The sequence below is a fragment of the Podarcis muralis genome, chromosome 11 (genome assembly GCF_964188315.1).
Source record: "Podarcis muralis chromosome 11, rPodMur119.hap1.1, whole genome shotgun sequence".
NCBI lineage: Eukaryota > Metazoa > Chordata > Lepidosauria > Squamata > Lacertidae > Podarcis > Podarcis muralis.
The window spans coordinates 29,574,202-29,601,766 of record NC_135665.1 but is presented as its reverse complement, the minus strand read 5'-3'; the positions used below and the strand labels follow the sequence as shown (position 1 = coordinate 29,601,766).

Genomic DNA, 27,565 nt, shown 5'->3' with positions numbered 1-27,565 from the left:
CAGTTGCACAGAGCTGCTTAGAGATCCGAGTGCCAGCCAGGTCTGTGCAACGTCATTTTTATTACTTGTCAGTTTGGGCAGGATTTACGCATGAAACCTTGGAAGTGCCGAGAGAAATTGAGTAAGAGCTTCTAGGTTCAAAGCTCTGCTAGTCGTGAAAAACTTGTGGGCCTTTGTTCAAGTTTAGAAATGAAGATACTGTTGACGGTGCTACATTAATTATTGCAAAGGCTGCAATCCTAAACACAGTTGCCTGGGAGGAAGTACCACTGACCTCAATAGGGCTTACCTCTGAGTAAACATATATGGGGTTGCAAAGTTAGGCAGTTGAGCCACAGTGAAGATAACAGGGTAACTTTAAACAGGGTTGTGGAGTGCTCCAATAATGTCTGATTTGAGCCCACAGGTTTGCACTAGCCTTATAATCATCTTTATTGCAGTTTGATCCCATGTTTTGTAAACTTGTGCTCATTTTACGCCTCGTCTAATGGACCCTACTATCTGAAAAGCATGTTTAGGTGGATTGCAGGCTTACATGGGCATCACAGCAATACAAATCCTATGCACCCAATCGAGGCAGTGTCCTAAACTGAACTCACGGAGCCTTGTGTCTATATGCATAGTATGAGATGGGTTATATTTTCAGTCCAGCCACCTGAAAACTGGGAGTTCGCTGCCCTTAGTTTGCTTTCTCTTAGAATTTTATTGCCCGTGGAAGTTTCTGGCTTCTGTTTCTGAACAAAGCGGCATAGTAAATTATGAGTGGAGTCCTCTAGAAGCGGGCTTCCTGAAGGCCAAGTGACATAGCCAGCTGGCTCCTGAGGCAGGACCTGGGCCACCATGCAAGATGGAGCCTCCTGCTCTCAACAAGCAAAGTGAAGCACTCCAGTAAGTGTGAACCATCTCAAGTAAAAAACAAAACAAAAAACATAAGAAATCTCACTGGGCACATCTGAACTTGGGGCTGCCACAGAGTAGGCCTTGAAGGCTTGTCTCAGGCTACAAGAGAAAGAACACAACTTGACATGTTGGTTAAGCAGAAAGCCATCTCTTTCATTGATTTGCAAGGCATGGGGAAAGAAGGAAGATCTTTCTGTAGGATGTCAGCCCCAGAAGCTGGCCGTGTCCAAACTCGACTTGATGTTGTGCATGTGCTCCCGTCGCTGTTTTGTGTAAACGTTTGCTTCTCCTTTCTGCAACCGCCGTCTCAGAGCGGCTTTTTGCTGTTTCGTCAGCTGGCGCTTGATCTTTTGTTTTATCAGCTCCTGCAAGACATTTTCAAAACCCAGACGTTAGGTCTGGCTTGCAAGTCAAGTGACCCTTTGAGAACTCAAAATAGGTTGGATACAAGGAGCGACATGGCACAAAACAAATGCACGGTTTAACGAGCTTTAACAGGCAGCGGCTTTTCTGGAATTAATGAACAATAGTTTCTCAGTCTAAACAACCTGGGCAGGGTAAAAAAACTGGCCAGTCGCATTGTGCAACGACAGAGGGAAGACACGCAAAAGCAAGCCGGAACATTTTTGGAATCTTGAGAATTTTGAGCTAGTTTGGAAGAATACTACTCCCCCTTGTGGCTGAGACAAGTAATGAATTCCTCACAAACTGCACTGATCTAACTTGGACGTTTGCATGTGTCAGAGAATCAGAGTTGGAAGGGTCCACGAGGGTCATCTAGTTCAAACTCCTGCAATGCAGGAATCTTCTGTCCAATGTGGAGCTCAAACCCACGACCCTGAAATTAAGAGTCTTATACTCTACCAACTGAGCTATCCTGAGTTCAATGCATCAATAGAAGCTTTAGGCTGACTACAGAGCTGTGGTTATGCCAACGGAGCATAAATTATCAGAATGCAGGACTTTGGGCGGCTTCAAGGCCCCACTGCCTGCATTTTTCCAACCTGCCTTTCTGTCTCAGTCTTTCCTTTAAAAAATCTCTTACACAGGTGTGCAAGAAACTGTTTTTGAGTACGGAAAATGATCTGTTTCAATGAGACTTAAGAACAGTGTCTATGTGCAATTAGAATTCTATTATTTTTGAGTTGTTGCTTTCCCCTTTCTGCAGAAATACTTCCCTCCTTTTGGTCAGTCTAGCAGCAACCATTTACTAGGAATTTAAAGAATTTGGAAGACAAAGAATTGTTTTCAGTCCATCCCTTTTGTCAGCAGATTGCTGGGCTCCAGGAGTGGAATGCACTGGCCCATTCAGATTGTACTCTTAGGGTCTGGTATACTATTCCCAGTTGGTAATGAAAAAAGAAGAGAGCAGTGCCTTTGTCAGACAGAGTGCTCTCAGTCTTGGGGGGGGGGGGGGGGAGTGTCCTGGTGGGTGTCCAAGAAAATAAAGAAGCAGATTCCTCCAACCCCCTCGGATAAGCTGGTAATTCAATCTGACCAATGAAGGCGTAGGACCCTTGTGTTTATATTCATGATTTCTAATTGCAAAATTTAATTTAGCTTGGATGAAGTGGGGGGGGGGGTTTCAACAGAATTCTCCTGTTACAACTATTTCAAAATGCAAAGCTCTTTTAGAACCTGTTAACAAATAAAAATATTGCTTGATCGCCTATGTTAAAAAAAGATAATGAAATATGAATCTCCACACCCCATGTTTTCTATAACCTTTCTCTACCCAGTATCCCAAGGTGCTGAGTAACTTATACAAGCCACATAGAGGCACTTTAGGATAAATGAAACCACCACAGCTCAATAAAGACCTATGGAGTATACACATGAAGCATCAACCAAAGCTGCTAATATGCTGTTTGGTGTCTGGGGAAACTCCCCACACCCCTTGATTGTATGCAGTATACCAGCTGCTTGGAAAGCGGAGGTGGCAGTGATTCAAAACTGGGTTACACACAAGAGTGGCTGAAGCACTGGAACCTTGGCATTATGCTTTAAGTGGAGCAAGATAATATTTAATTTTTTAAAAATATCTTTAACAGCGGAAACTAATGACCTTCAGGGACAATGACAACAGTTCATTATCTTAGGCTTTCAGGAGCGACAATGGATCTGGATTTGACTAGAAGGTAACAACTTTTGCAAGTTTCAGAATAATTCTAATTGTGCTTTCAAAAATCCCCAGCCATTTACACTTATGAATACAGAGAAAGAACCACCTGATCAGTATCAGGTGAAAGAAGGGTCCTAGCTCAGTGAGAGACATAACAAGTTAACTGAAGGCATAATCCATTGGCCTGCAATGTCCCAATGATCTAAGCAGCAGCCGTGCTGGGGTAGATTTTGAGGGACTGAGCTCTAAGTCTCAGAACATTATATAAATTAGGAAGGGGGTGTTGAACTACAACTTCCACCAGCCCCAAGCTGCAAGGCCATGGATGATGGGAGCAGCAGTCCAATGAATTTCTGGAGGGCCACAGTTTTCTCATTACTTATGTAGGACTTACTGGAGGAATTGTTGAACGACTTCCCATACTGGCTACTGAAGTCATGCTAGTAGTTCTTGTCCTGTGGTCATTGATGTGACATAGGCTCTCCTCATTTCTGCAATACAGAACAGATGCTTGTAGTCAGCCATTTTTAATCCAACTTTTACCAATCAACTCTTCTGAGATGATTCAGTTGCAATATTTACTTTTAGAAACAGTAACTATTTCACCCAAACACATATTGATAATGGACACAATCCACCAGGATATTCACCTACACAAAACTTGTGAGAATAAAATGGGTTTGTTCAACAGACCTTCCAGTCTCAAGGACGTTCGTTTCATATGGCATGAATATCGTTGACCCAAAGGGGCTCTTGAATCTTTATTGCTTGCAAACAGGCACTAAGATTGACACAGGCTCACTCTCTGCCCTAGCCTGCCATGCCTTGAGTGACTTCACTTCCAACAAAGGCAGCGCAAGGACCTGTCAGCCTCCTTTTGCAATCTCAGTTTTCTATGTAAGAAGCCAATAAAAGTCTCATTTCATTAAACAAAATGCAGGCTGGGCAGTGTGGTTAACTACTCAGCCTAGGCAATTTTGTTAGCGAAGGTTTTCCTGGCTAACAGAACTGATGAAGAGGGAACAGTATCTGAAAGCAGCAATAAGGCAGGGCCTGATGCAATGAATAATTTGTGCTCCTTCCACTAGCAGAGCAAATCAAGTAGGAGCAAGTTTACACGAGTACAAAATGTACGACAGATTATAGCTGGTATTTTAAAATTTCTCCATGAGGGTCAAAACATGCCAGTGATGAATCAAGTAATGTATAACATTTCTATTCAATTAGTCCCTGAATATTACATTGTAACAAAAAGGTCATTACACATGTTACTATTTAAAACGCACCCACTGCTTTGAATCTGATGGGAGAGTTTCGGAAAAGAAATATGCTCAACGCTTGGGGAGCTTCCGTTTTGGAAAGAGGAAAATCAACCAAAAAACCCAGTATCTGAATAACCCTGAATGATCAATATAAATTCATACCTGAAAGGCCTGAATTCTCTGTTTAATGTTGACAAGTCAACCAGATCAGGGCATTCATCTTCGCAGTCCTTGTCAGCAGGCTCTTCTCCCTGACCTGTTTGATCTTCAATTTTGGTAGATTTTTCAATTTTCTTTTCATCCTCAGAAAAATCAATTACAGAGCAGCCTGCATTAGCCCTGTCTCGAGCAGCAATAATTTGCCCTTCAGCTTGTTGTAAGGCACAGGCGAACTCCCGCAAATCTAAACTCTGCTCACTTTCATCTGCGCTATCATCTTCTTCTTCTTCTTTTTCTTCTTCGCTGCTTTGCCCCAAATCTTTGGTGGCATCTTCAACCTCCTCTGTGAAGTCCCCTTCGGTCTTTTGATCTGTGCCGCTACATAGTGTTTCTGCCCCTTCAGAACCTTGTGCACCGGGAGAACACGCAGTTTCATTGCCCTCATCATGAGGGCCGGCTGGGTGAAGAAGCTCATCATCTTCCTGCATTTCTTTGGTGTAACCGCTGGCTGCAATTTCGACATCAAGAGAACATGCCCTCCTGGCAATGCGGGGAAAGAGAAAAGTCAAGCATGAACTGAGTCTCCATTTAATGCAAGTACACTTTTAGAACAAAGTTATCAAAGTAATGCTGGACTTGTGATTTTATACCCATACACTGAAGCACACCCTGATGTGATATACTTTGACAAAAAAATGCCCCCCCTGCCCCCGTAGAAGAACTGGAATCCTAAGGTGCGATTCTGAAGCAGCTGTAATCCAATAAAAAGACTAGCTGTCTGTTGCAAATAAATTCAGCTCTTTTTTAAAAAGGAGGGAAGAGGAGGATCAGATACTGAAAGGGATTAAATAATGACTGGAACGAGGAACAGTGGAAGACATCCTCCAGATCTAGAAGAGTCTTTATTGAAGAATAAGATATTGAAGAATAAATATGAAAAAAGATGGTAGTTCAGTGGATTGAAACGCATCCATCCTTTCACGATTATCAAACAGCACATGATGCAAAACAATTGCCTCTCTGCCATACAGCTTAAGCGACAATCAGAAAATGACATATATATTTAGCATAAGACAGATGCATAAACCAATAGTTTATCTGATCTGTATCTGGCACTAAAGTGACTTTACTTCTACTTTCTCCAGAGACACGTTCGGATGAGAATTGTAATGCGTGACTCAGGCCCTCAAATAGAAATAGTTAATGCATGTTACTGTGATAGTTGCAGAAATCATGGCTGTAAACTTGTGTTTCTATCCACGGAGCCTCGGTTCAGGCTTAACTTCCATGAGGACAAATGCCTCTCTGGGAACAATCTGAATGCATTGTGAAGAGCAGCGTTTCCCAAACTGGGGTCTCCAGTTGTATTGGGACTACAACTGCCGTCAGTGGTCAGGGATGATGGGAACTGTAGTCCGAAAGCAGCTGGATACCCAAGTTTGGGAAACACAGGTGTAGAGGTAGAATTTGAGGTGCAAAAGAACTCTTGGTTTCTAAACATGCCCACAAACTTACCTTACGTCCTTGAAAGTTGGATAGAGTTCACTTTCATAGCTGAAACGTTTCATAAAGAAGTCACGAATGCATTTCACATCTCTGTCAAAGTACCTGAACAAAAGAAGTTTCACAGGTTACTTTAAAAAGGTGCGTTCAATTTACAAACACCCCACTACCATCGGTTCTTCATTACTCAAGCATCAATTCCACTTTTCACGTGTTTGAGCTCTGTTCTGGAATTCGTAAAACATCTTCTCCAGTCAACAGTCTGGTTTGCACGACATGCTAAGCCAGGCTTACCAGGACCCCACAAACCTGCTCAATGTCATCAAATGGCCACACCTTGATAATACACAGAGGCTGCTCATCACATACCATTCAGCATTTGGGTGAGATGTTGACACCATCTGCGGGAAATCAATCATTGTGACTCGATCTTCACTATCCAACATGAGATTGAACTCATTGAAATCACCATGGATCAATCCGTGGTTGGCAAGTTTCACGATTAATTCCATTAGCTCACTATACAGAGAGGCAGGGTCTTCAAGATGATGGACTTGACATCTACGTGATAAAACAAAGCCACCAGAATATTATGGGTATGATCAAATGGATGCCTCAACTAGGAGGGAAAAACCAATAATATTATGCCAGTGTGATACATTGGGTAGTCCACTGAATTTGCATAAGAGAGATCAAAGTCTAATTCGGCTGAAAATTTACTCACAAAACCTACTCAGTAGCTGGCCATCTGGAAAGCTAGATGAAAGGCGCCACAAAATTGCACTTTTATGTAGAAGAGGTGTATTAGGGTTACATGGGGGGTATTATTTGTTGATTTCACTGATTTACACAGCATGCCTGAAAAATGTGTGGTCATCATGTATAAGACATGTAAGAAGTGTTGGAAGTGTAAAGATAAAGAGGGTACTTTTTATCATATGTGGTGGGAATGTAAGAAAGTGAAAGACTTCTGGGAAAAGATATATAATGAATTGAAGAAGATTTTAAAATATACATTTATAAAGAAACCAGAAGTCTTTCTGTTAGGAATATTAGGAAACGAGATAAAAAGAAAGGACTGTAATTTTTTTTCAATATGCAGTAACAGCAGCAAGACTGTTACTGGCTCAGAAATGGAAACAACAGGCCAAGAAACCAGAGGCCTTCCTGCTGGGTATGGTGGACCAGAAAATGCTAAAGAAGGACAGAACTTTGTTTATGTACGCTAGCACAGCAGCAAGAATACTCATCGCAAAGAGTTGGAAGACACAAGATTTGCCCACGCTGGAGGAATGGCAGACGCAGTTGATGGACTACATGGAGATAGCTGAACTGACCGGCAGAATCCGAGATTTGGATGAAGAAACAATTGAGGGGGACTGGAAAAAATTTAAAGACTATTTGCAAAAATATTACAAACTGTATGAATCTTAAGATAGTGCACGATCAGGAAATGTTATGCTTTAGCAACTATGATTAAGTAAATGGTAAAACAAGTGATAAAAGAGAAAAGGAGACAAATTGAATCGAATATGTTATGTTTATTTTAAAGGCATTAAAACTGAGATACAATACATTGAATTTGGATACATAACAATTGAAAGTTACAGTGAGGTATGAAATAAGGTAACAAATTGCTGACATTGTCAATTTAAAGAACGCAGATCCGGAAGGGGTGGGGAAGTCCAAATAGGGATGTTTTTTTTTGTGTGTTGTTTTTTTTTTGTTAAAAAAGAAAAAATTGTTTCTTGTATCTACTGTATGTGTCTGGAATGTACAAAATTATGGAAAGAAACGCAATAAATTTTTTTTATAAAAAATAAAATAAAAAAAAGAAAGAAATGGAAACAACAGGAAATACCGACTGTGGAAGAATGGAGAATGAAGCTGTTAGACTATGCGGAGCTGGACAAATTGACAGGGAAGATTAGATATTTAAGAGACCAAAAGTTCATCGAGGACTGGGGGAAATTTGTGGAATATCTGGAACATATAAGTGAGGGACAGATAACGTTAAAGGGATTTAACGAAGCACTGTGAAATATTAAGAAATATTGTCTAAAGGGAATAGAAAGAAAAATATAAATAATGTCAATATAAGTTTAAGAAATGCGTAATTTAAATAATAACTATGGATGATTTGCGGAAAAGCTGAAGGAAGTCCTGAAAAGGAATAAGTTGTGAAAAATTTGATGTGAAACTAATATGTTTTTTGTTTTTGTTTTTTTGGATGTAAATTAATAAAAATTTATTTAAAAAAGAAAAAGAAAAATGTGTGGTCATCACATGGAATAATTATCATGCACCATCACTTCTCAGCAATGACACAAGCTACTTGTAAACATTTCTCACATTTTCCCAGCACACTCCTTTGCTGGAAATAAGACATGTTTGAATCTCTCAGAGAATGAGTAACACAAACACACCTTAAGGCACAAGTGTGCAGCATGGGCTGCAACAAATAAGGCAGTTGTGAAAAGAGAGTTCCCCACACCTTCCTCCTCACTGCATCACACAATGTGTGTTAAAGATGCATCTCCTGTGCTCATTCTGTTTTACACGTATTGACCTTAATCACATCTCTGTTGGGGGTGGGAGGAGCTGACTCCACAGTAACGTAATTACTGATTGGCCTCCGGGAATAAAAAGTTTGGGAAAGTCAACAATTATGGGTTGGACTCATAGACATCTTCCTCTGTAGAGAGGGGCTCCTTCCATTTGCTCCAATCCAGTGGAAGCTTTCGTTCCCATTGACAAAGGAGAGAAGAGAGGAGAGACCATTTTTAGTTATCCTGTTTCTTTCTGCAGCCCCTGTGCCATGTACTATTCAGGAAGGTCCCCAGCCCTCTGAAACAGATTTGGGGCAGGGGACAAGGGGACTGCAGAGGGAATTGAAAAATGTCCCCCTCCAGTTTGTGGAGTTCCATCAAAAACAAGTCCGGATCCAACCCTGGATTTTCACCTAACAAAGCAGTTTCTTCAGCTGATGACTTTGGATGATCATGGCTCACAGGTAACAAAAGTCTCCTTTTATGCTATCAAGTCTTCCTTTGTCTATTTTGCAATACCTTTCCTATATAATCTTTAAGATTTAGTACAAGAACTGCTGAATACTTCAAAAGGAATGCTCCTTTTTAATTCATGTTTAATTAATTCAAGTTTTGAAATAGATTCATTTTTGATTAGGCAGCTCATTTCAGATGCCTTACCATATCACATTTATAATGTGACCTTGTTTTTCAGCTGCAGCCAATTTAGTTTTGATCCAGGAAGACAAATGAAGGTCAGATTGGACACAAATGCCTTTAGCTGTGCAAATACACGCAGTCAGCACATTAGTGGGCAAACTTTAGTGATTTGTATTGTTTAAAAAATAATAATCCAAAAGACAATTTAAAACCAGTGGTATTATAATTTATTGTCTCAGTAATAATACTAGATGCTGGTCTATGACCGTAATAAAGATTTGTTGTTGTTGTTGTAATAATACTAGTTATTATAAAAATATGCACTATGCAATAAAATTCAAAAAAAAATAAGATAGCTAGCGCAAACATTTCATAGGCACCTGACTGGTCAGTGTAAGAACAGGATGATCGACTAGGTGGGCCTTTGAGCAGGGCGCTTCTGTGTTCTTACAACCGTACATTTCTGACTTGCTGTGCCAACATCTAAATGTGTAGAACAGACATACCAACCACATCCATTTTTGTAGATTGCAAGGCTATGGGCAGAGGTTTATTTAAAGTTTTAGACATTCCAATTAATCAATCAATTTGAAGGCATGATCTACCATTACAAAGAATTATGTTGATGTTACTGACAGATGTGTTGGAAGACCTGTTTTTTAAAATACCCAGCCTGGGGTTGGAGGGGGGGTGTGGAGAGAGAGGGAGAAGAAAAAAGTAATACCATGCTGAGGTCAGAATTTCTTTGATATTATTTTGCTCAACGGGGAAAGAGCTCCATTTATTTTAAAAAGGAAATTACTTCTAACACATGTTGCTTTATATGGCCAAAAGAGTTCGCCTAGAAGACCCCTTTAAACCAATCTTTTCTGCTTTCCTTAATCATCCAGGGTTTATGGAAATAATTACATGCTTTCTTAAGGAACTGTCTCTTCTGCATGCTTTAGTATGAAATGTAGGGCTCTAGTGAATATTTCCAAGTAATCAGCAATTTCAACACTGTTTAGATTTTGGTAATTCTTAGTTTCATTATTTAAGAAATGGAAGTCAAGGGAAATATACAGGTACAGCTTGCTTCCCAGTTATCAAAAATATAAATAAGGCCCTGTCATGTACAAAGTCAGACCAATGGCTTTTAACGAAAACCAATTACAGTACTGTCAATCCCAGCCTGCAGTGATGTCTAAGGTCTTTCCTACAGGGGTTTTCTTAACTTTGATACCTAAGAAAGTTACTATTACACTGCTGCTGCTTTGTCCAAACATCTACTACTAGCAATCTATAAATCATATTGAACAGAAGCACCCCTGAGAAAATACCTTCATACTTACAAAGGGTAACCATTGACAAGTTCCATTACGACTGCGTGTCTATTGTAGTCATATGGTTTTGGAACAGGAAATTTTCTATCATGCAAAGCCTGGCCAAAAGAAGGAAAAAAAGGTATTTTTTAAAATCAGTGCATGTCCTTCTATTTGAGTTAAGTACATATTAATATTCCAGTGTGTTAATGTACTCACTCGGAGTTTTAATGCTGAGTACTAGTTTATGGCACAAATGAAATAAGCTTCATATAAGAGAAACGCACACCAGATAACAATAAAATAAAATAAAATCAATCATATTGTAAGAATGTGATATGGACATAAGAGGCCTGAAGGATCCGACTAAAGTTCAGTACCTCGGGTTACAGACGCTTCAGGTTACAGACGTTTCGGGTTACAGACTCCGCTAACCCAGAAATAGTACTTCGGGTTAAGAACTTTGCTTCAGGATAAGAACAGAAACCGTGCTCCGGCGGCGCGGCAGCAGCAGGAGGCCCCATTAGCTAAAGAGGTGCTTCAGGTTAAGAACAGTTTCAGGTTAAGAACGGACCTCCGGAACGAATTAAGTACTTAACCCGAGGTACCACAGTATTCAGTGACTGAGCAAATGCTTTGAAGAATCACAAGCAGACCATGAAGGCAACAACTCTCCCTTTCTCTTACCCCTTCAGAATGTTCCACTTAAAACTTGGAGGTTCCACTTAGCTATATGACTAATAGTCACTGATAGCTTTATCTTCCATGTCTACCCCCTTTAAAACCACCTAAACAGACTAGGATTGAGAAGATCTAGGTTCAAAATACCTGCTCAGACATGATGTGGAGATTATCAGAACTAGGCACAGGATCCCCAATTGTAGTTGCAATATAGACTTATGTACAGACAATGAAGAATGGTGCCAGTTTTAATTTTCACGGCTTTTTCTGGTAACCCTTATTACAGAATTCACCTTTTTCACGGCCAACACATATTGAGTTGCCACTGGGCTAGCTGCTGCTTCAGAGATGGTACAGGCGTTAAAAAGAGCCCATGGATAATCTTAGAAATTGGATGGGGACATGTGGAAGTAGTAATCAGTTAAAAATGGGTCATGCCCATCGTCTTGACAGGTGAGAATAAAGTTAGAGGAAACCGGTGTAGACCATTCTGTAACTTCTGGATGAAACCTAGTTACGATGGGCCCATATTTAGGAGAACCAGAGGGAAAACAACCAACAGTACCTTCATGTAGGCAAATTCCTTCATTGCAGCAAGACACGAAAGGTATAGCCAGGACATCTTGTTTCTGTGCTTGTGGTAATCACGCTTGTTTTTTAAATTCCGAAAGGATGTCCTCCCAAGTCTATGCAGCTTCAACGCAAGTTGCTGCTCTTCTTCATTTGCAACAATATAAATATCTTTAAAACAAAGATTCAGTCCACTTAGAAGCATGATAAAAAAATTAGCCTTTAACACATTCAAAATTTACACTTTGGAACTTGCCTACATTTTTGATATATCTGCTACATTTCATGACCCTGTCCCCCAATCACAAAGCTTGAAAATACCTGATTCTTTTCCAACGCCCATCTGGTTTCCAACAGAGCAGATAACTTGTCGAGAAGAAAGAGTTTTCAAGGCTAAGTAATCATATCCTCCATTAGTTAATCGATAACCTTGGACAGCTGCAGAAGTAAAATAAGTGCATCACATCACACTGTGCTTATCATGATTATGCAGTGTGTCTTTTAAAACACCAAAAAATACTCAAGCAAAGTCAGCAGTCCTCCAAAGAGAAGAAGAAGAGTTTGGATTTGATATCCCGCTTTATCACTACCTGAAGGAGTCTCAAAGCGGCTAACATTCTCCTTTCCCTTCCTCCCCCACAACAAACACTCTGCGAGGTGAGTGAGGCTCACCCAGCAGCTGCATGTGGAGGAGCTGAGACACGAACCCGGTTCCCCAGATTACGAGTCTACCGTTCTTAACCACTACACCACACTGGCTCTCCAAAGAGAACTTTCCCCCCAACAATCCCTGTGATCCATATTGTTCAGGCAAGGGGAATTCTATATTCAGAGCAACAACATGTAATTAAATATGGGTATGAGTTGAAACAACTTATTTAAGGCACCTCGGTTGGCAACCAAATATTGCTGGTTTCCTCTAGTTTTCAACAGGTGATAGCCAGTGGTTCCTGTCTGCAGGTAGAACAATTTCTGCCCATGCAACGGGATCTCTCCTTCCCACTACATGTGCTTGGGAGTGTTGGAGAACTATTTGCCGTATGTTTACGAGGGGGCACAGTGGGATGAGAGGAAGGGGAATTTCACTTGTGCAGTGTTGGCTATCAACCAATGGCGGCATTCATAAAAAATGCACTGAAACAACAATGTGGGCAGGCACCCCATTTATACTCACTTTTAGTTCGTTCATAAGCCAAGAGCCTGTGCTTTGCTAATTCTCTCAAAATTTTGTTACATCCCCCATGTTTGAGACTAGCAATGGAGGCAATCAAGCTGGCAGGGACTATTTCATGGTTCTTCATGCCCATTTCCACCTGAAACAGCAAAACATAGCATGATAAATACTCTTTATTTTGATAAGCATAGTTTCCTACACATGCCTCCTGTTTTTGAACATATAGCCTCCTTCCTGGTGCTTGCATTTAATACTTTTAAATACTGGCTCATGCCCTCACAGAACAGGTGTTAATATGGAGCTTTCAAACATGAAGACATATATGCAGTTATAAAAAGTTTGACATCTAAAGGCCACCCCATGTCTTTCTTCAATTAGATGCAGAGAAGGGTCTCATATGATGATTTTAAGATTCAGGCAGATTCAAGTGGGAGCAATTCTGTAGAAAGACCACAGAAAACAAAATAATAAAGTGGGCTTGCAAAAGGTATTGGAAGAGAGGAAACTACTTGGATGAAAAACTACAGTTAAAGCAGAATATTCAGCAAAATAATTGATCGTCTTATTTTTTAAATTTACATAACATTTCCTTATCTTTGTTGCTTGATGGACAAACTCACCCATGTTGAAGGTTAATGTCAATTTGCGTGCTTTCAGAAGCGCACATGAGGTTTGCAGACACCCGCGGAAGCCATGATTTCCCAGATCTCTACCACCCAGACCCGGCCTCAACCTGTTTTTGGCCACCAGGGGCCAAGCCCTGGTCCAGGCCTCTCTTATGATTCCCGGGAACCGATCGCCAAGTGATCCTTACCGCAGTTAGTACTCTGAAGTGTTCTCGGGAAAGATAGCGAAGCAAAACGACGTTCAGCTTCCCCATGGTTTCGTCCGCCTAAACACCCCCCCCCCCGCCTTGAATGGAAGGTCCCAGCCACGCTCTGGACCCAACCAGCATGTGAGTTGGCCCGTAGCTTTTCTCCTCGTTGTTCCGCTTACGCACACACGTAGTCTCCGTCGGCTGTTGCGCACGCGCAGAAAGACGCACGGAAACCGCCTCCTGCCATCAGGGCGGAGTTAAGTGTGGGCGTGGTCTCTCGCTCTCATTCTTTCTCTCTCAGGTCCTTGCAGCTATGTAGATGCTAATCGCGTCTTCTTTTCCCGCATCGTGACCGCTGTACGATGTTTATAATTCGAAGTTCTGCAATATAAGTACGCGGGCACCTCAAACTTCCCGAGTTCTGCCCCCCTTTAAATACACCGTGAATGCTTGTATGTACCTGGCAGGACCCGTTGCCTAGGAAACGCGTCGCGCGGGAGGAACGGGCTGAGGAGAGGGCTTGTTGGCGGTGGCCTCTTTCGTTGAGAGAGCCATGGCTTCGCGAGGCGAGCGCCCCGTCCCTTTGCCTCGGGCCGCGGCCAAGGTAGCGTTCGTGGGAGAGTGTTTTGCTTCTTGCCAGGAGTCGGTGGAGCAGGAGGCGGCGTAGCTTTCAGTGACGCAAAAGCTGTGACTTTACCCGCCATCCTTCAGTCCGTCTGAACGATGGACACGTGTCAAGAGGCAGTCCAGCCCCTGCGCATGGGCTCACAATCTAATAAGCACGATATAAAAAGGAAAAGGAATGGGGAGCAAGCTCCACCTTCACTGGCAACAGACAGGGTTAGATAGGACTCCCTCCTTTCTGTCAGGTTCTTCCTCAGATGCAGGGAATTATCATCTCTCTATTTATACCCCGACCTTTTCCCCCGACAGTGAATGCAGCCTCCCTGGGCCCTAGGTTTCCTGGCCAATGGCAGAGATCAGGGGGTGCCTCCCCTCATCTCTGTGGTGCCAAACAGAGGCAGCAGCATGTGAAGAGAAGCATTCTCTCTGGTGGGTTTTCTTGAATTTCTGAAGCAAGTCAGGTATGGATGGAGTTCTAAACTCAGTAGGAAGGGAGGCCCCCTTTAGCTTCCGTATGGTGATATTTGCATCTTAGCTGTTTTTGTCCTTGGTTTGCTTCCCCTTCCCCCAAACAAAGGTCACAGTCAAGATTTGCTATGTATGTTTTGTTTGTTATGTATTGTTTGAGAAAATTTCAGTAAAAAAAATCTTTTCTTTTTAATGAAAAAGGTAGCCCCCCCCCCATGACATGTAGCACCCAGCACACACTCAAATTATGGCTGTTGTTCGTTGTTAAGCATCAAGGCTAAGAGGAGCCAAATGAACATGACAAATAAATCTGAGTTGTTCGGGAACCTGTTGTAGGCTATATAATGGTGTGTGTATTCATATAATATTTTCATTAGAATAAAAGTGAAAACCCAATTTATAAAGTTAACTCACTTTTAATTCCTAGATACTCCCTGCTGGCTTCCAGTGCAGAGTTAAACTTGCTGTGCCAGATATAAGTCCTTTTAAGTTCAATTGGGCTTACTAACTGGTAAGTTGAAAATAGGGCAGCAAGTGCAAATGATAGGAGTGCTTCATTCAAGCTCAAAAATAAACAATTCAACTGGTTTGCTTGGCACAGCTATAGTTCCTTCCAGAGAATAGACCCAGTGGCCTGGGGTTGTGCATCCTGAGCGCTTTTGTGCTACGTAGGAGAAGATTATTATATTGCAGAAGGTAGATTTTGTAGAATGTGGTCCCCCAGAGAAAGTGGCTGCTGTTCAAAGTTGCTTCTGTCACACCAACAATGCAAGGTTTGCACTAGTCTGCATTCTGTTTGAACTGTGTATCTTGATGCCCATATTTCTCAGTTGATACTCCTGCTTTCTCGTCACAAAAAATGGAAAGGGGGAGCAGGTTTGTGGTTCCACTGGCAATACTAAAACTTGCTTCTCAAGGACTATAGTTCAGTGGTAGAACACACACTTTTAAGAACATAGATAGCAGCCTTATACCCGTTGTTCTTCCAGCTTGGCAGGGTTTTAGGCAGGAGTCTTTTCCAGTTTTACCTGGAGATGCAGGAGATAGAATCTGGATTGTTTTGGTTGCAGTTTTCTGAACCTTTTCCAACTTCACGATATACTTTCTGAGGTGATGTTACTAGATGGTACACACCATTCCAAATGCAGCCGCACCAAATCTATGGTGAGGCTGCGTTACAATTCTAGTTGCATCATTGTCCTAGGTTAGGATAATATGGCTTGGCTGGTTCAAGTTCATCCAGTGAGCTTTGTGGCTGAGGGTGATTTGTATTCAAGTCCAGTATTCTAGCCACTCATTTTGGAAAGAGAAATATTGAAGAGTGGGATAAAGCTCTTTTAATAAAAAATGAGAAATAAAATGCATTAATAAAGAACTGAGGCTTGCATTTATATTCCTATTTTAAAATACTGTTGAAGGTATATTTGGCAATGCAGTTTCTATTTGATTGGTGAAATATAGAAAGTAGTTTGATCAATTCAGTGGTTTTGGGCACTGTGTAAATGCATTTTTTCTGGTGCTACAGTAGGTCAACTTAGAGCTGTTTTTTCTGGCTCAGCTGTCTAATATGTTGAGCCAATATTTTTTGTATTTTCTAGCATTGAAATGAGAACTGCTTTTGCCTTGTTATTTAATAAAATCCTCAAAATAGGTTTGTGTGTTAAATATAACTTGCAGGTGTTGGGCAGTAACATGAATTGTGTACATAACCTTAATTCAGAAAAATATAACACTGAAACACACTTTGGAAGCTATTTAAAAGAATGGCATGATTCCAATAACAGACAAGATGCACTTTACCATACTGTTTTCTATTCTTGTAAAAACAAAAATGAAAATAAAACTGACAGTATCATAATGTGACTATACAAATCTATGCTGTGACCACATTTGAAATAATATGTATAATTCTGGTTGCCACACCTCAATATTGTAGATATCGGGAAAGGTTCAGAAAAGGGCAAGCAAAATGCTCAAGGAGATGGAGATAAAATACAGTGGTACCTCGGTCTACCAACAGTCCTGTTAATGAATGATTTGGACAACAAATTCGCAAAACGGGAAGTAGATATTCTGGTTAGCTAATTTTGCCCTGGAAGATGAACAGAAGCCGAACACCGGTGGCGGGAGGCCTCAGTAGGGAAAGCGTTCGCCTCGGTTTAAGAATGGACCTCCAGAACAGATTAAGTTTGTAAACCGAGGTATCACTGTAAAGTATTTCTTCATAGAGTGTAAGACAATCCTTGTTTTTCACGGGGGTTCTATTTCAGAGCCCCATATACGTCAACGGAGCATGTACGCCTGCTCCGCCCTGATCCATTCCTTTTCGTGACATCTTTATGATGTTTTAGGGCTACTTCTGGGTTCAGTGTAGTTGCGCATTTCAGACATGCCTAAATCAGGAGTTGCCTCTATAGTTAATGGAACTCACTTATGTAGGAGGTAGTAATGACCACAAACTTTGATGCCTGTAAAAGAGGTTTACACTAATTCATGGAGGACAAGCTACTAGCTACGATGGCTATGTTCTACCTCCACTGCTATTCTGCTTCTAAATACCAGTTGCTGGAAATTGTAAATGGGGCAAAATGCTGTTTTGTTCATGTACAGCTTCCAGGCTTCACACAGGCATCTGGTTGGCCACTGTGAGAACAGGATGCTGGACTAGGTAAGCCATTGGCTTGATCCAGTAGACTCGTATTTTATGTTTATAGATTGGTAAAGGTAAAGGGACCCCTGACCATTAGGTCCAGTCGTGGCCGACTGTGGGGTTGTGGCGCTCATCTCGCTTTATTGGCCGAGGGAGCCGGCGTACAGCTTCCGGGTCATGTGGCCAGCATGACTAAGCCGCTTTTGGCAAACCAGAGCAGCGCACAGAAACGCCGTTTACCTTCCCGCCAGAGCGGTACCTATTTATCTACTTGCACTTTGACATGCTTTCGAACTGCTAGGTTGGCAGGAGCTGGGACCGAGCAACGGGAGCTCACCCTGTCGCGGGGATTCAAACCACCGACCTTCTGATCGGCAAGTCCTAGGCTCTGTGGTTGTAGATTGGAGCATGGTGCTAATAACACCAAGGTTGCAAGTTCGATCCCTGTAAGGGACAGCTACGTGTTTCTGCATTGCAGGGGGCTGGACTAGATGATCCTCAGGACCTCTTCCAACTCTACAATTCTATGATTGTCCTATGATTTGGATGGCTGAGAAGGCTGAGCTTGATGCACCACTGGTCTACACTAGAATGACAGTTCTTTGTCAACAAATTAGGTAGCAGTTTTTACACAGGTTGGGCCAGGAACTACTTCCTGGTCTACCCATGAAATGCAGATAAAAACATTTTCATATTTAAAATGCATAGTTAGTACTAAATGTATATGATAATTAGTCCAGAGAAGACAAGATAGATTAATTGTTCCATAATCAGGCTTCTGTTGACTTACAGCTTTCCATCTTATTATAAATTCTTACTTTTTAGTAAGTATAGCAAGTTGCTAGGCTCCAGTGGAACAGTAGCATTTTTTTCTGAGTTGAATGGATACAGATGCCAAGGACTGTAGCCTAGACTTATGTAAGCTGCAAAACTTGGCATGAACACCAAAGATGATTTATAACCTTGTTATTGAAAGTGGCATCCATAACTGATATAAATCAGTTTCTACTGGTTTAGAAATATTTAGTCAGCTTGATATTTAATCACACTAAAACTTGAGTGTTTTGACAATCTGGTTATGTGAACCTAGGCAAATTTTATTCATAGTATAGTTATCTTTTCATTTAGCTTACTGAGAATAAACATTTCAATCATTAGTGTACAGCTGTCAATAAAAATCTAAATATGCAAGGTAATGAATTTATTTTATTAAAGTACTGTGAACAGATATATCCGCAGTTCAGCCAGTAAGGGCACATTTAAACATCTTGGACTCAGGCCACTGAATAACATTTCTGTGTTGATGTCTCATGTGGCCTGCTAGAAGGCATTGAACCTGTGGCACAATCACTGCCAGAGGGCTGCTACCCTGCTTTGCCTCACATGAGACTTTTTTAAAAAAACCAACCTAAGGTGCTGAGCATCTGCAGTCTGTGTGAGTGGCTTAAAACTCATTTCATAGGTGAAGTGGTAATTAACTTTGCGTAACTTCCCCAGTGCACAATATACAGTATACCTTATTTTTGTACAGGAAATATATTGCGTTATCAAAGTCAGATGGTTTGTCAACATGTCAGAAAACCCTTAGCCAACTAATGTGATACCAGATGGCAAAAATTGTAGTAGGAAAATTTCCTGAACCATGATCAAAAGTATGCTGATATAATTAATAGAATTTATGTCTAGAAAAATTGCTGTAAACTGCCTCTCTCCCTTCTCTACTCTGGATTTCTTCCATTAGTGATAGAAAGTATTGGATACCATTTGATATATTTTTGAAGAGGTGACTTGATTGCCAGTTTTCCAGTATTTATAATTTGGGCATGTGCTTTTGTCATTGATTGGAAATTATGGCAAATTAAGCTCTAATACCTCTTTGAATTGATGATAAGTGATAGAATCTCGAGGTCTTATGGGGCAAATATATAAATGGTTATTAAATCTGTCCAACCAGTCTTCTGGTTCTGTGGAGAAATGGGTAAGATTCTTAGGTTACTACTACTACTGCTACTACTACTACTACTAATTTTTGTACCACACCCATCTGACTAGCTTACCCCATCCACTCTGGGTGGCGTCCATCAAATTAGAAAACCGCAGTAAAACATAAGACATATTGAATGTTGTTTGCGTTTTTGTTGTTACACTTTTATCTTAAGCTGCTCAGAAATTTTATTATATTAAGAAGTATATTTAAAAATAAATAATAAATAATAAATACTGTAAAGTATTTTGGAATTCTCTGTTACAGTAAAAAGAAAGGAGCTGAGAAAGTTACGGTACACAATTTTCCCTTGCAAAATATTCCTCTAGAGGGCAGCACTTCACTCTTTAAGATTCTACTGAAGGATGAGAAAAGCATAACCTAAGAAATCCTGTCTGACTTCTGTATGCAGATAGAGAAAATATATTAAATGCAGTGTCAATGACAGAAAGATACGAAATGCTGTAATGCTATGCTGCTTTCAAAAAACAAAGCAAAACCTGGAATGAGAAGCTAGAATTTATTAGGGACCCCAGGTCTGAAAGTGTGTTGCTTCAAAAAATAGTTGGTTTATCCATGTTCAGACACCATAAAGATGGTGCCCTCTAAGCCCCCTTCACTCAGTTACCTGGGATTGGGGCCATGCCGCATGTCCTGGTCCTATTGCTGGGTGTGCCATTGGCTTCACCTGGATGTGAACATGACAGGGCAAGAAACAGCACAGATTAAACCTATGTGTGAGAAATCATGCAGATTATTCTTGATGTGATACAGTATATTATACACAAATTTCTGTGTTCATGTAACTTTTCCTTATGGTTTCAACAAAGCAAAAAGTGCATATTGCATTATTTGACCCTCTGTGTTTTAAGGTCCTACAATAAAATAATTTCTGCTTAGCAGTAAGGGCTTTGTGATTAGGAACCACAGTTACTTGTGTATTGTCCAGAACAGCCTTTGCCAAGATGGTGCCCTCTAAATGTTTTGGAATGCAACCCGCCTTAGCTACTGCCAGCTCCATTTAAGGATAATAAAAAAACTGAGATAGGTACAATCACATTTCACAGCTGGACAGCAGGAGAGGGAAACTGCTGATGAATTATGTTGCCGCTGCAATTTTCTGTTATTGTGTTGACTGCAGAGACAACATGTTCTCCTTTTCTTTATGCCAGCAGTGGTAGGCCTGGTTCTGAGGCTGCCTCTCTTTGACATCCAAAGTGAACTGGTTTTGGCTGCAGTCACATGTCATGGTAAGTGAAGGTTGCTAGCTTACCTTGAATGCACAGGTTGCTCTCCCTTCACTTCTCTCTGCTAGTGAGTGGGAGCATCAGACCATCATCCTTGGCTTACCTTTGCATTTGAAATCGAGAGCATCATCTGTTTCACTCTGGCCAAACCACAATCTGAAGCCAATTAGAACACACCCTGAATGTCGGGCCATACTTTGCAGGTTTGGATAGTGTTGGCGTATGGTACCTTGTAGAGTTGGAAGGGATCCTGAGAGTCATCTAGTCCAACCCCTGCAATGCAGGAATCCTGCCCACAGCTGTCCCTGGGTGGGCTTGAATTACCAACCTTCTGATTAACATCTGGACGTACTGACCCACTGCGCCACCAAAGGGTATCTTTCTTTGAATTGTACTTATACGACACAAAGCATTGTGGCAGGTAGAATGCTTTATTCCTTATTAAATGTTTTTCTTCCTTCCACATCTTGTTCAGCTCTTAATAATATGTGTGGAGATTCTTAAATGTTTTGATGTACAGTATTTGACTAACGACATATTGGACAGTTAGAATCATGTTCAAGCTTCTACCTCTTGTTTAGTCACAATGTTAATAACTTGCCATTCAAACTGTTTCTGGTGCTACCCTTCTATTAAAGTCTTGTCTTTGCTAATGAGCTTTTTATAAATGTTCTTTAAAAACTGAGTTTGTTATGATGTTCAGGGAAGTTGCCACATGCTTTCATATTATAAATACTGTTAAAAGGACAAAGATTTCAGACAATTATCTGTATTCCACAAATCTCCTAGTTTTGTTTTAAATAAGTCTACCAAATAATGTGGTCTATCAGATTTAGTCCCGAGTTCAGATGCACAAGAGAAAAAACAAAGACCAGCACCCTTTCCTATAGCATGCATTTTCCTGTTCATTGCCAAGTGTACGGTTCACTGTTCGGTCACTGATGTCTGTCATTTTAGCACATTTAAAGCAGTTCTCAGTGCCATTCTTGTTCACAGAAGCTTATTTGGGTGCTTCAGACATTGCCTAGCTCATTATTCCCTGTGGAAGGTTAAGGCCTTTTCTGTCAGACCGGAACTATTCACTAATTAGAGACCTTCGTTTGACACTGAATGTGTCATGCCTGCAAGCCTTCCTACTGGGATCAATGGCATTTGTGTTCACTACCATAAGTGTACAATAGATGCAGACCTCAGTGAAGAACTACCTACATAGCTTATGGAAATGAATATGCGCCCTTATAAAATGGAGGCATTCTCATAACGAGCGAAATAAAATAAAATGCAACAGTTGGTCAAGATTCTTGCAGGGCTTGTCACTAAGCAATCTGAATTATTTTCTGTATTCAAGTTTGTAATCTTCTGTTGTCCTGATCTCCTTTAAATTCTCCATGTCTTAGATCACTGTGCAAATGTCAGATTGGTTTGTGGTACTTGCTAAAGCGTGTCAGCATCTGAACAATACTGAATGCTTTGTCCTTTCTTTACAAGGATAATAACTGTTCCTCAGACTCCAGTTCTCAAAATTCAAATTAAGTTTCCTTAAGCTGGTTAACTTGCTAGTGAAGATTTGAATCTCTCCTGATTATTTTGCCCTGAGAAGTAAACACTTTCATCCCTCTCTTTAACCTCCCTGTAACTAGGAAGAGCCAGGAGCTTCAGACTCTGTAGCTGCCTGTATAAGGAGATGCACTGTTTTCTCAGAGACTGAAACAGCTGGTACCAACTTTGAAGACCAGCAGCTGGAACAGTCATACAAGCAGCTTAAGGTCTCAGATGCTTTATTCCGAGCTCTCCCCTGCTCTCCCCATGAGCCTTTATAAATTGCTACTGCTTTTTTAATAGAAATTTATTATCGTATTGTTATGTATCAGTTTTCGTTTATTGTTCTTTGTCTTGAAGACCAATTGTCATTCAGAAAGGTGGGATATGAATATTGTAAATAACATTGGTTTATTTGTTGAATTAACTTGTTTTTATCCTGTATTTTATTCTGTGAACTGTCTTGAGATCTCACGGTGAAGGGCAGTATAGAAATCTAATAAACAAACAAACAAACAAACAAACAAACACATAATAAATGAAATAAATAAATAAATTTATATCCAACAAGGAGCTCAGGGTGGCAAACAACAAACAATAATAAAAGCTTCTTAAAAACAATACCAGTACCGATGGAGACTGAGAAAGCTCTCAACTTAAAAGTTGTGTTGGAAGAAAAAGGGCTTTAGTAGACACCAAAAAGATAACCAATAACACTTGTCTAGTATTTTGACCAAACTGCGGGAGGCAGTGGAAGACAGGAGTGCCTGGCGTGCTCTGGTCCATGGGGTCACGAAGAGTCAGACACGACTAAACGACTAAACAACAACAGTATTTAAGGGGAGGAGATTCCAACAGATAGATGCTAAAGGCCTGATTCCTATATTGTGTGGAACATGAGGCCGTTACCTGCAGAGTGCAGTGATTGAATGGGTATATAGGGGTGAAACAGTCTTTGAGGTGTCCTGGTCCGAAGCTGTATAGGCCTTTATACACCAAGACCAGCATCTTGAACCTAGCCATGTAGATAATAGGTAAATGACTTTAGAGAAATGCTCTACAGCAAGTCCAGAGAGATGTGCCATAGCCCCAGTGCTCCGTGCTCTAGTCTCGTCCAGATTAGACTACTGTAATGCACTGTATGTGGGGCTACCTTTAAAGCTAGGTTGGAAACTTCAGCTGGTTCAGAGTACATCTGCCAGAGCCCTTTTGTATCGGCTCCAATGGTTTCTGGTTCGTATCTATAGCCAGTTTAGAGTAACATTTAAGGCCCTAGACATTGGGTTCAAGCTGTTTCTTGGACTTCCTGCATGTGTACCATCCTGTTTGCTTGCTGAGATCTGCACTGGGACCCCCTCCTGGTGTGTCCATCCCCTAGGCCAGTGAGGCTGGTGGCCGCAAGGAAGAGGGCCTTTTCCGAGGTGGCCCCATGGCTTAAGAACTTCCTTGTATCAGACCTGCAACTAGCTTTCATTTTTCAGGGATTCTGGAAAGCTTAAAGACCTGTACTGTATTTTCCAACAGGCCTTCAATGAATCATGGTTAATTGTTTGTAATCTTTTTCTGTTTGTAGGTAATAATAATTGATTGTGGCTATTTTCTAATTAGGTGACACGGGTGGCGCTGTGGGTAAAAGCCTCAGCGCCTAGGGCTTGCCGATTGAAAGGTCGGCAGTTCGAATCCCCGCGGTGGGGTGCGCTCCCGTCGTTTGGTCCCAGCGCCTGCCAACCTAGCAGTTCGAAAGCACCCCCGGGTGCAAGTAGATAAATAGGGACCGCTTACTAGCGGGAAGGTAAACGGCGTTTCCGTGTGCGGCTCTGGCTCGCCAGAGCAGCGATGTCACGCTGGCCACGTGACCCGGAAGTGTCTCCGGACAGCGCTGGCCCCCGGCCTCTTGAGTGAGATGGGCGCACAACCCCAGAGTCTGTCAAGACTGGCCCGTATGGGCAGGGGTACCTTTACCTTTACCTTTTATTTTCTAATTATGTTTTATTGGCTTTTCTGATTTTCTGAGGTAATTGGGTGCTTTCTTTTTATCTTTTGCTGTGTCACTTTTTCCTTCATGTTGTTTATTACAATTTTAAACCATTTTGGAAAGGCATTCTCCAGAAAAGCATCCTAGGAATACCTTAAAATAAATAAATAGCAATTATACATCTTCTGATTGAGGAGCCTTCTATGTTTTTGAGGAATCCAATTTCAAAACCACTACTTTAGGGACATAAAAGGAGAATTAAACGATACTTTGTTAATCTGTAATAGATGAATGCACATCCATAGGCTTTCTAACTCCTTTTTTGTGATCTTGTTAGACGAGATTATTCTCATTATTCTCAGTTTTCCTATCACCATGGATGTGGCTACGGCTTGTCTGCTTAGTAAATTGTAGAATGATGTTAACAAAAGAACTCAGTGCAAGATGGGTTGAAGAAACCATAATACATTTATGCTGGTGGGGCTCATTAGTAAAGTTATTTAGCACAATGGTTAATCCAGCCCTGCTCACTGTAGCTGGTAATCCTTCATCGCTGCAGCAGTCATTGCTTCAGATAAATGTTTATCAGGATTCTTTCACTGATCTAAGCAGAAGATTATTACATACAAACAGAATAACTAGCCTGCATTTTGAAACTGAAATGATGTGTGCATATGAAGGTTTACTGTACATATTTTTCAAGAACTGTAGCAAAAAATAGAGACACAAGTCATTTTAAAGAAAACCCTTATTAAATTCAGGAGTACAGTGGTGCCTCGCAAGACGAAATTAATTCGTTCCGCGAGTTTTGTCGTCTTGCGAAGCACGGTGTCAGGAAAGTTTTGGAAAAGCTTCAAAAATCACCAAAGTCTTTAAAAACCTCAAAAAAGGCTACCACACCGCGTTCTCTGAGTTGCTCCTCGAAGTCAAGTCGCAACTGTGTTAAGAAAAAGGAAACAAACTTGCAAGACGTTTGCAAACTTGCAAGCCCATAGGGAAAATCGTCTTGCGAAGCAGCTCAAAAAACAAAAAACCCTTTCGTCTAGCGAGTTTTTTGTCTTGCGAGGCATTCGTCTTGTGAGGTACCACTGTACAATTGCTTGAAAGTGCTACCTACACAGTTTTGTCTAATGTTGCCTACTTTTGTTGATGTCTGTGTTTGTGAAGTCCAGTTTTTTTTAAAACCATTGAAATGTGACTGTGTTTATTTTAAAGGTTGGAAGGCCCATGGCCAAGCTCCCTGCAAGCAGCCTCACGTCTCAGGGTTCAGCATGTCAAGATAATTCACCGTTGAGAGGGGATAAACAGAACAATGAACTTCACATTCCTTTTATGAACAGGAGTGAGCAAAAGGTAAAAAAGAAAAAAGGTTGTATTTGTATACAGTTTTTTGCATAAAAAAGCAACAGGGCTTGATATTTTAGCAAAGTAGTATTTTCAGATGAGTTGCGTTTCAGCTGGGTTCTTAAAACATAGGGTGAGATCCTACTGAGGAGTACTCAGACCCATTGAAATGAATGGTTACTTAAATCTATTTATTTCAGCAGGTCTGCTTTGAGGATTAGATGTCACCCATAATATTATGGGATTGCAGAGATATTTGGTGTGCATGGAAGGAGATCCAAATGCAGATGTTATAAATTATTAGGATTAGGGCAGAACTTAATTATACTTCTTTTCCAAGTCTTCTCCCTGCAAGAACTTAATACATGAATTGTTCTCTGAGAACCCAGATTTGTATCTGCTTTATAAGGTATTATCATTGACATTAAAGTAACACTGAGGTCTTCAACAAATCTTTTTAGATGGTGCTTTATGGTGTTATTTTTTATTTCACCATATATGCCATATTTCTCCAGTTTGTGGCTCACCCTTCATCTTTTATTTCCTCCTATTGGGTGAAATCCAATGGTATCTGTAGTGTACAAGTAGAATGGATTTCTGTACTGCAATGGGAATTCCCTTCTTCCTGCATTCTTCCTCTGGAACAGATTTGTATGGGTGCAGGGAGGAGACAGCAATTTTTGTTGCATGAGGGGAAGTTGGAATACATGATGTTGAACTTTGATGATTAAGTTTAAACTTCTTTTATATAAATCTTTCCCTTTGGGATGAAATAATGGTCTTTATATAAACTGTTAACACATGCTTGTGATAATAGTTATTTGTGATGCAGTCATGATTACATTCATATAGCTTTGAAATCTTAGTTTACAATACTAGTTGAAATAAATTTTTTGGGTATAAAACGTTTCTATTTATACGTGACAAATGTTTATATATAAATGAATATAAACTACTGTTTGTGTAACTTAAAAATACTATTTACAAGTCCTAATAGTATATTTAACCATAGTATTTTTTATTTCTTCTTAGAAACTGCAAGAGGAAAATCTAAGATTAAAGTATGAATTAGAAGATTTAAGGTACTGAAAGAAATTGATAACAAAGCCCTAGATTTATGAAAACAGCTTTTGTTTTATCTGTGAGGTCATGTATTGAAAGCTAAGGATGACAAAATTATGGCAGAGGATACTGAGAAATTTATAGAAGGAAAATTAGTTATTCAGTTCTTGTGTGAGCCCATAATGTTAGAAATCGGTTTGAATCTCCCTGATCTATGATTTATATAGCTGCTCATTTCTTAGCCAGCATGTATTTGAGGACAAAAGTAGTTAGTATTTGTGTATTCAGAGTTGCTTCCCGCATGGAGGTGGTGAGAAATGAACGGATACTTAAGAAACATTTAAGGCTTTTCAAGGCAATAAGTTATTTGTAGTACAATAAAACAGATAGAAGGCAATTTTCAGAAAAATAACAGGGTTTTGGAATAATTGGCTAAAAGCAGGAGACAAAAAGAAATCTCTTTTCTGCATTTAACATCATTTCCAGTTGTTCCAATAAATTGTACTTATTAAATATCAATGTAGCATTATGTGTTTGTTCGACATTCTTTACAAGGAAATACATTTTATTTCTTAGAAGCCAATATGAGCAGCTCATAAAGGAAGGGAAGAACGAATGCTTTGAGGAAAGACGTGTTAGTTTTCTGAAGGCCCAAGTACTACAGCTGGAAAGGCAGGTAAAGTGGTATACAAAATTCACCAGAGTACTTTTTGAAAGTTATTAGCATATATATGAGACTGTGAAAAGGGCTCCCCCCCCCCTTCAAAAATAGGCATTCAGATTTCCTGGAGCTGTGTGTGTGGGGGGGTGGGGTTCACTTCACATTCTTTTCCCTAACCTACCAACATACATTGATAATTTGATTGAGGGCTTGGTTGGTAGTGGGATGAGAGAGGGAGTAGTTGAGAGTTTCTTAACTTTTTGTAAAATACACCTTGTTAAAATGTATATTAGAAAGTAAGTGTAAAGCTCTAACTGAGGCGAGTGCACATTTT

General features: G+C 40.5%; 2 protein-coding genes across 9 annotated transcripts in view; one reads left to right on the top strand and one right to left on the bottom strand.

Moving 5' to 3' along the window:
• Positions 1–1,032: 1,032 nt before the first annotated feature.
• RIOK2 (RIO kinase 2) lies at positions 1,033–13,875 on the bottom strand. 2 transcript variants are annotated; one of them, XM_028749247.2, is made up of 10 exons: positions 13,675–13,875; positions 12,861–12,999; positions 12,008–12,124; positions 11,682–11,857; positions 10,466–10,554; positions 6,316–6,507; positions 5,959–6,051; positions 4,447–4,983; positions 3,417–3,513; positions 1,033–1,265 (listed from the first exon to the last, which is right to left on the bottom strand). In XM_028749247.2, the coding sequence occupies exons 1-10, from the start codon at positions 13,738–13,740 to the stop codon at positions 1,104–1,106; spliced, it is 1,668 nt and encodes a 555-aa protein (XP_028605080.2). In that variant the 5' UTR covers positions 13,741–13,875; the 3' UTR covers positions 1,033–1,103. The 2 variants fall into 2 exon arrangements, with proteins under 2 accessions (XP_028605080.2, XP_028605088.2); XM_028749255.2 differs by lacking the exon at positions 13,675–13,875 and adding an exon at positions 13,481–13,614.
• Positions 13,876–14,064: 189 nt separating this feature from the next.
• Positions 14,065–27,565, top strand: part of LOC114606728 (uncharacterized) — a 49,662-nt gene continuing 36,161 nt past the window's right edge. Inside the window, exons 1-6 of one of the 7 annotated variants that reach the window (XM_028749243.2) lie at positions 14,065–14,281; positions 20,579–20,653; positions 22,291–22,416; positions 25,380–25,517; positions 26,541–26,590; positions 27,147–27,246. In XM_028749243.2, the coding sequence (XP_028605076.2) occupies positions 20,651–20,653; positions 22,291–22,416; positions 25,380–25,517; positions 26,541–26,590; positions 27,147–27,246 (417 nt within the window). In that variant the 5' untranslated portion in view covers positions 14,065–14,281; positions 20,579–20,650. Of the gene's footprint in view, positions 14,282–14,395; positions 14,731–20,575; positions 20,654–22,290; positions 22,417–25,379; positions 25,518–26,540; positions 26,591–27,146; positions 27,247–27,565 lie in introns of those variants that run through there. The other 6 variants (XM_028749244.2, XM_028749242.2, XM_077936193.1 and 3 more) reach the window with 6 other exon arrangements.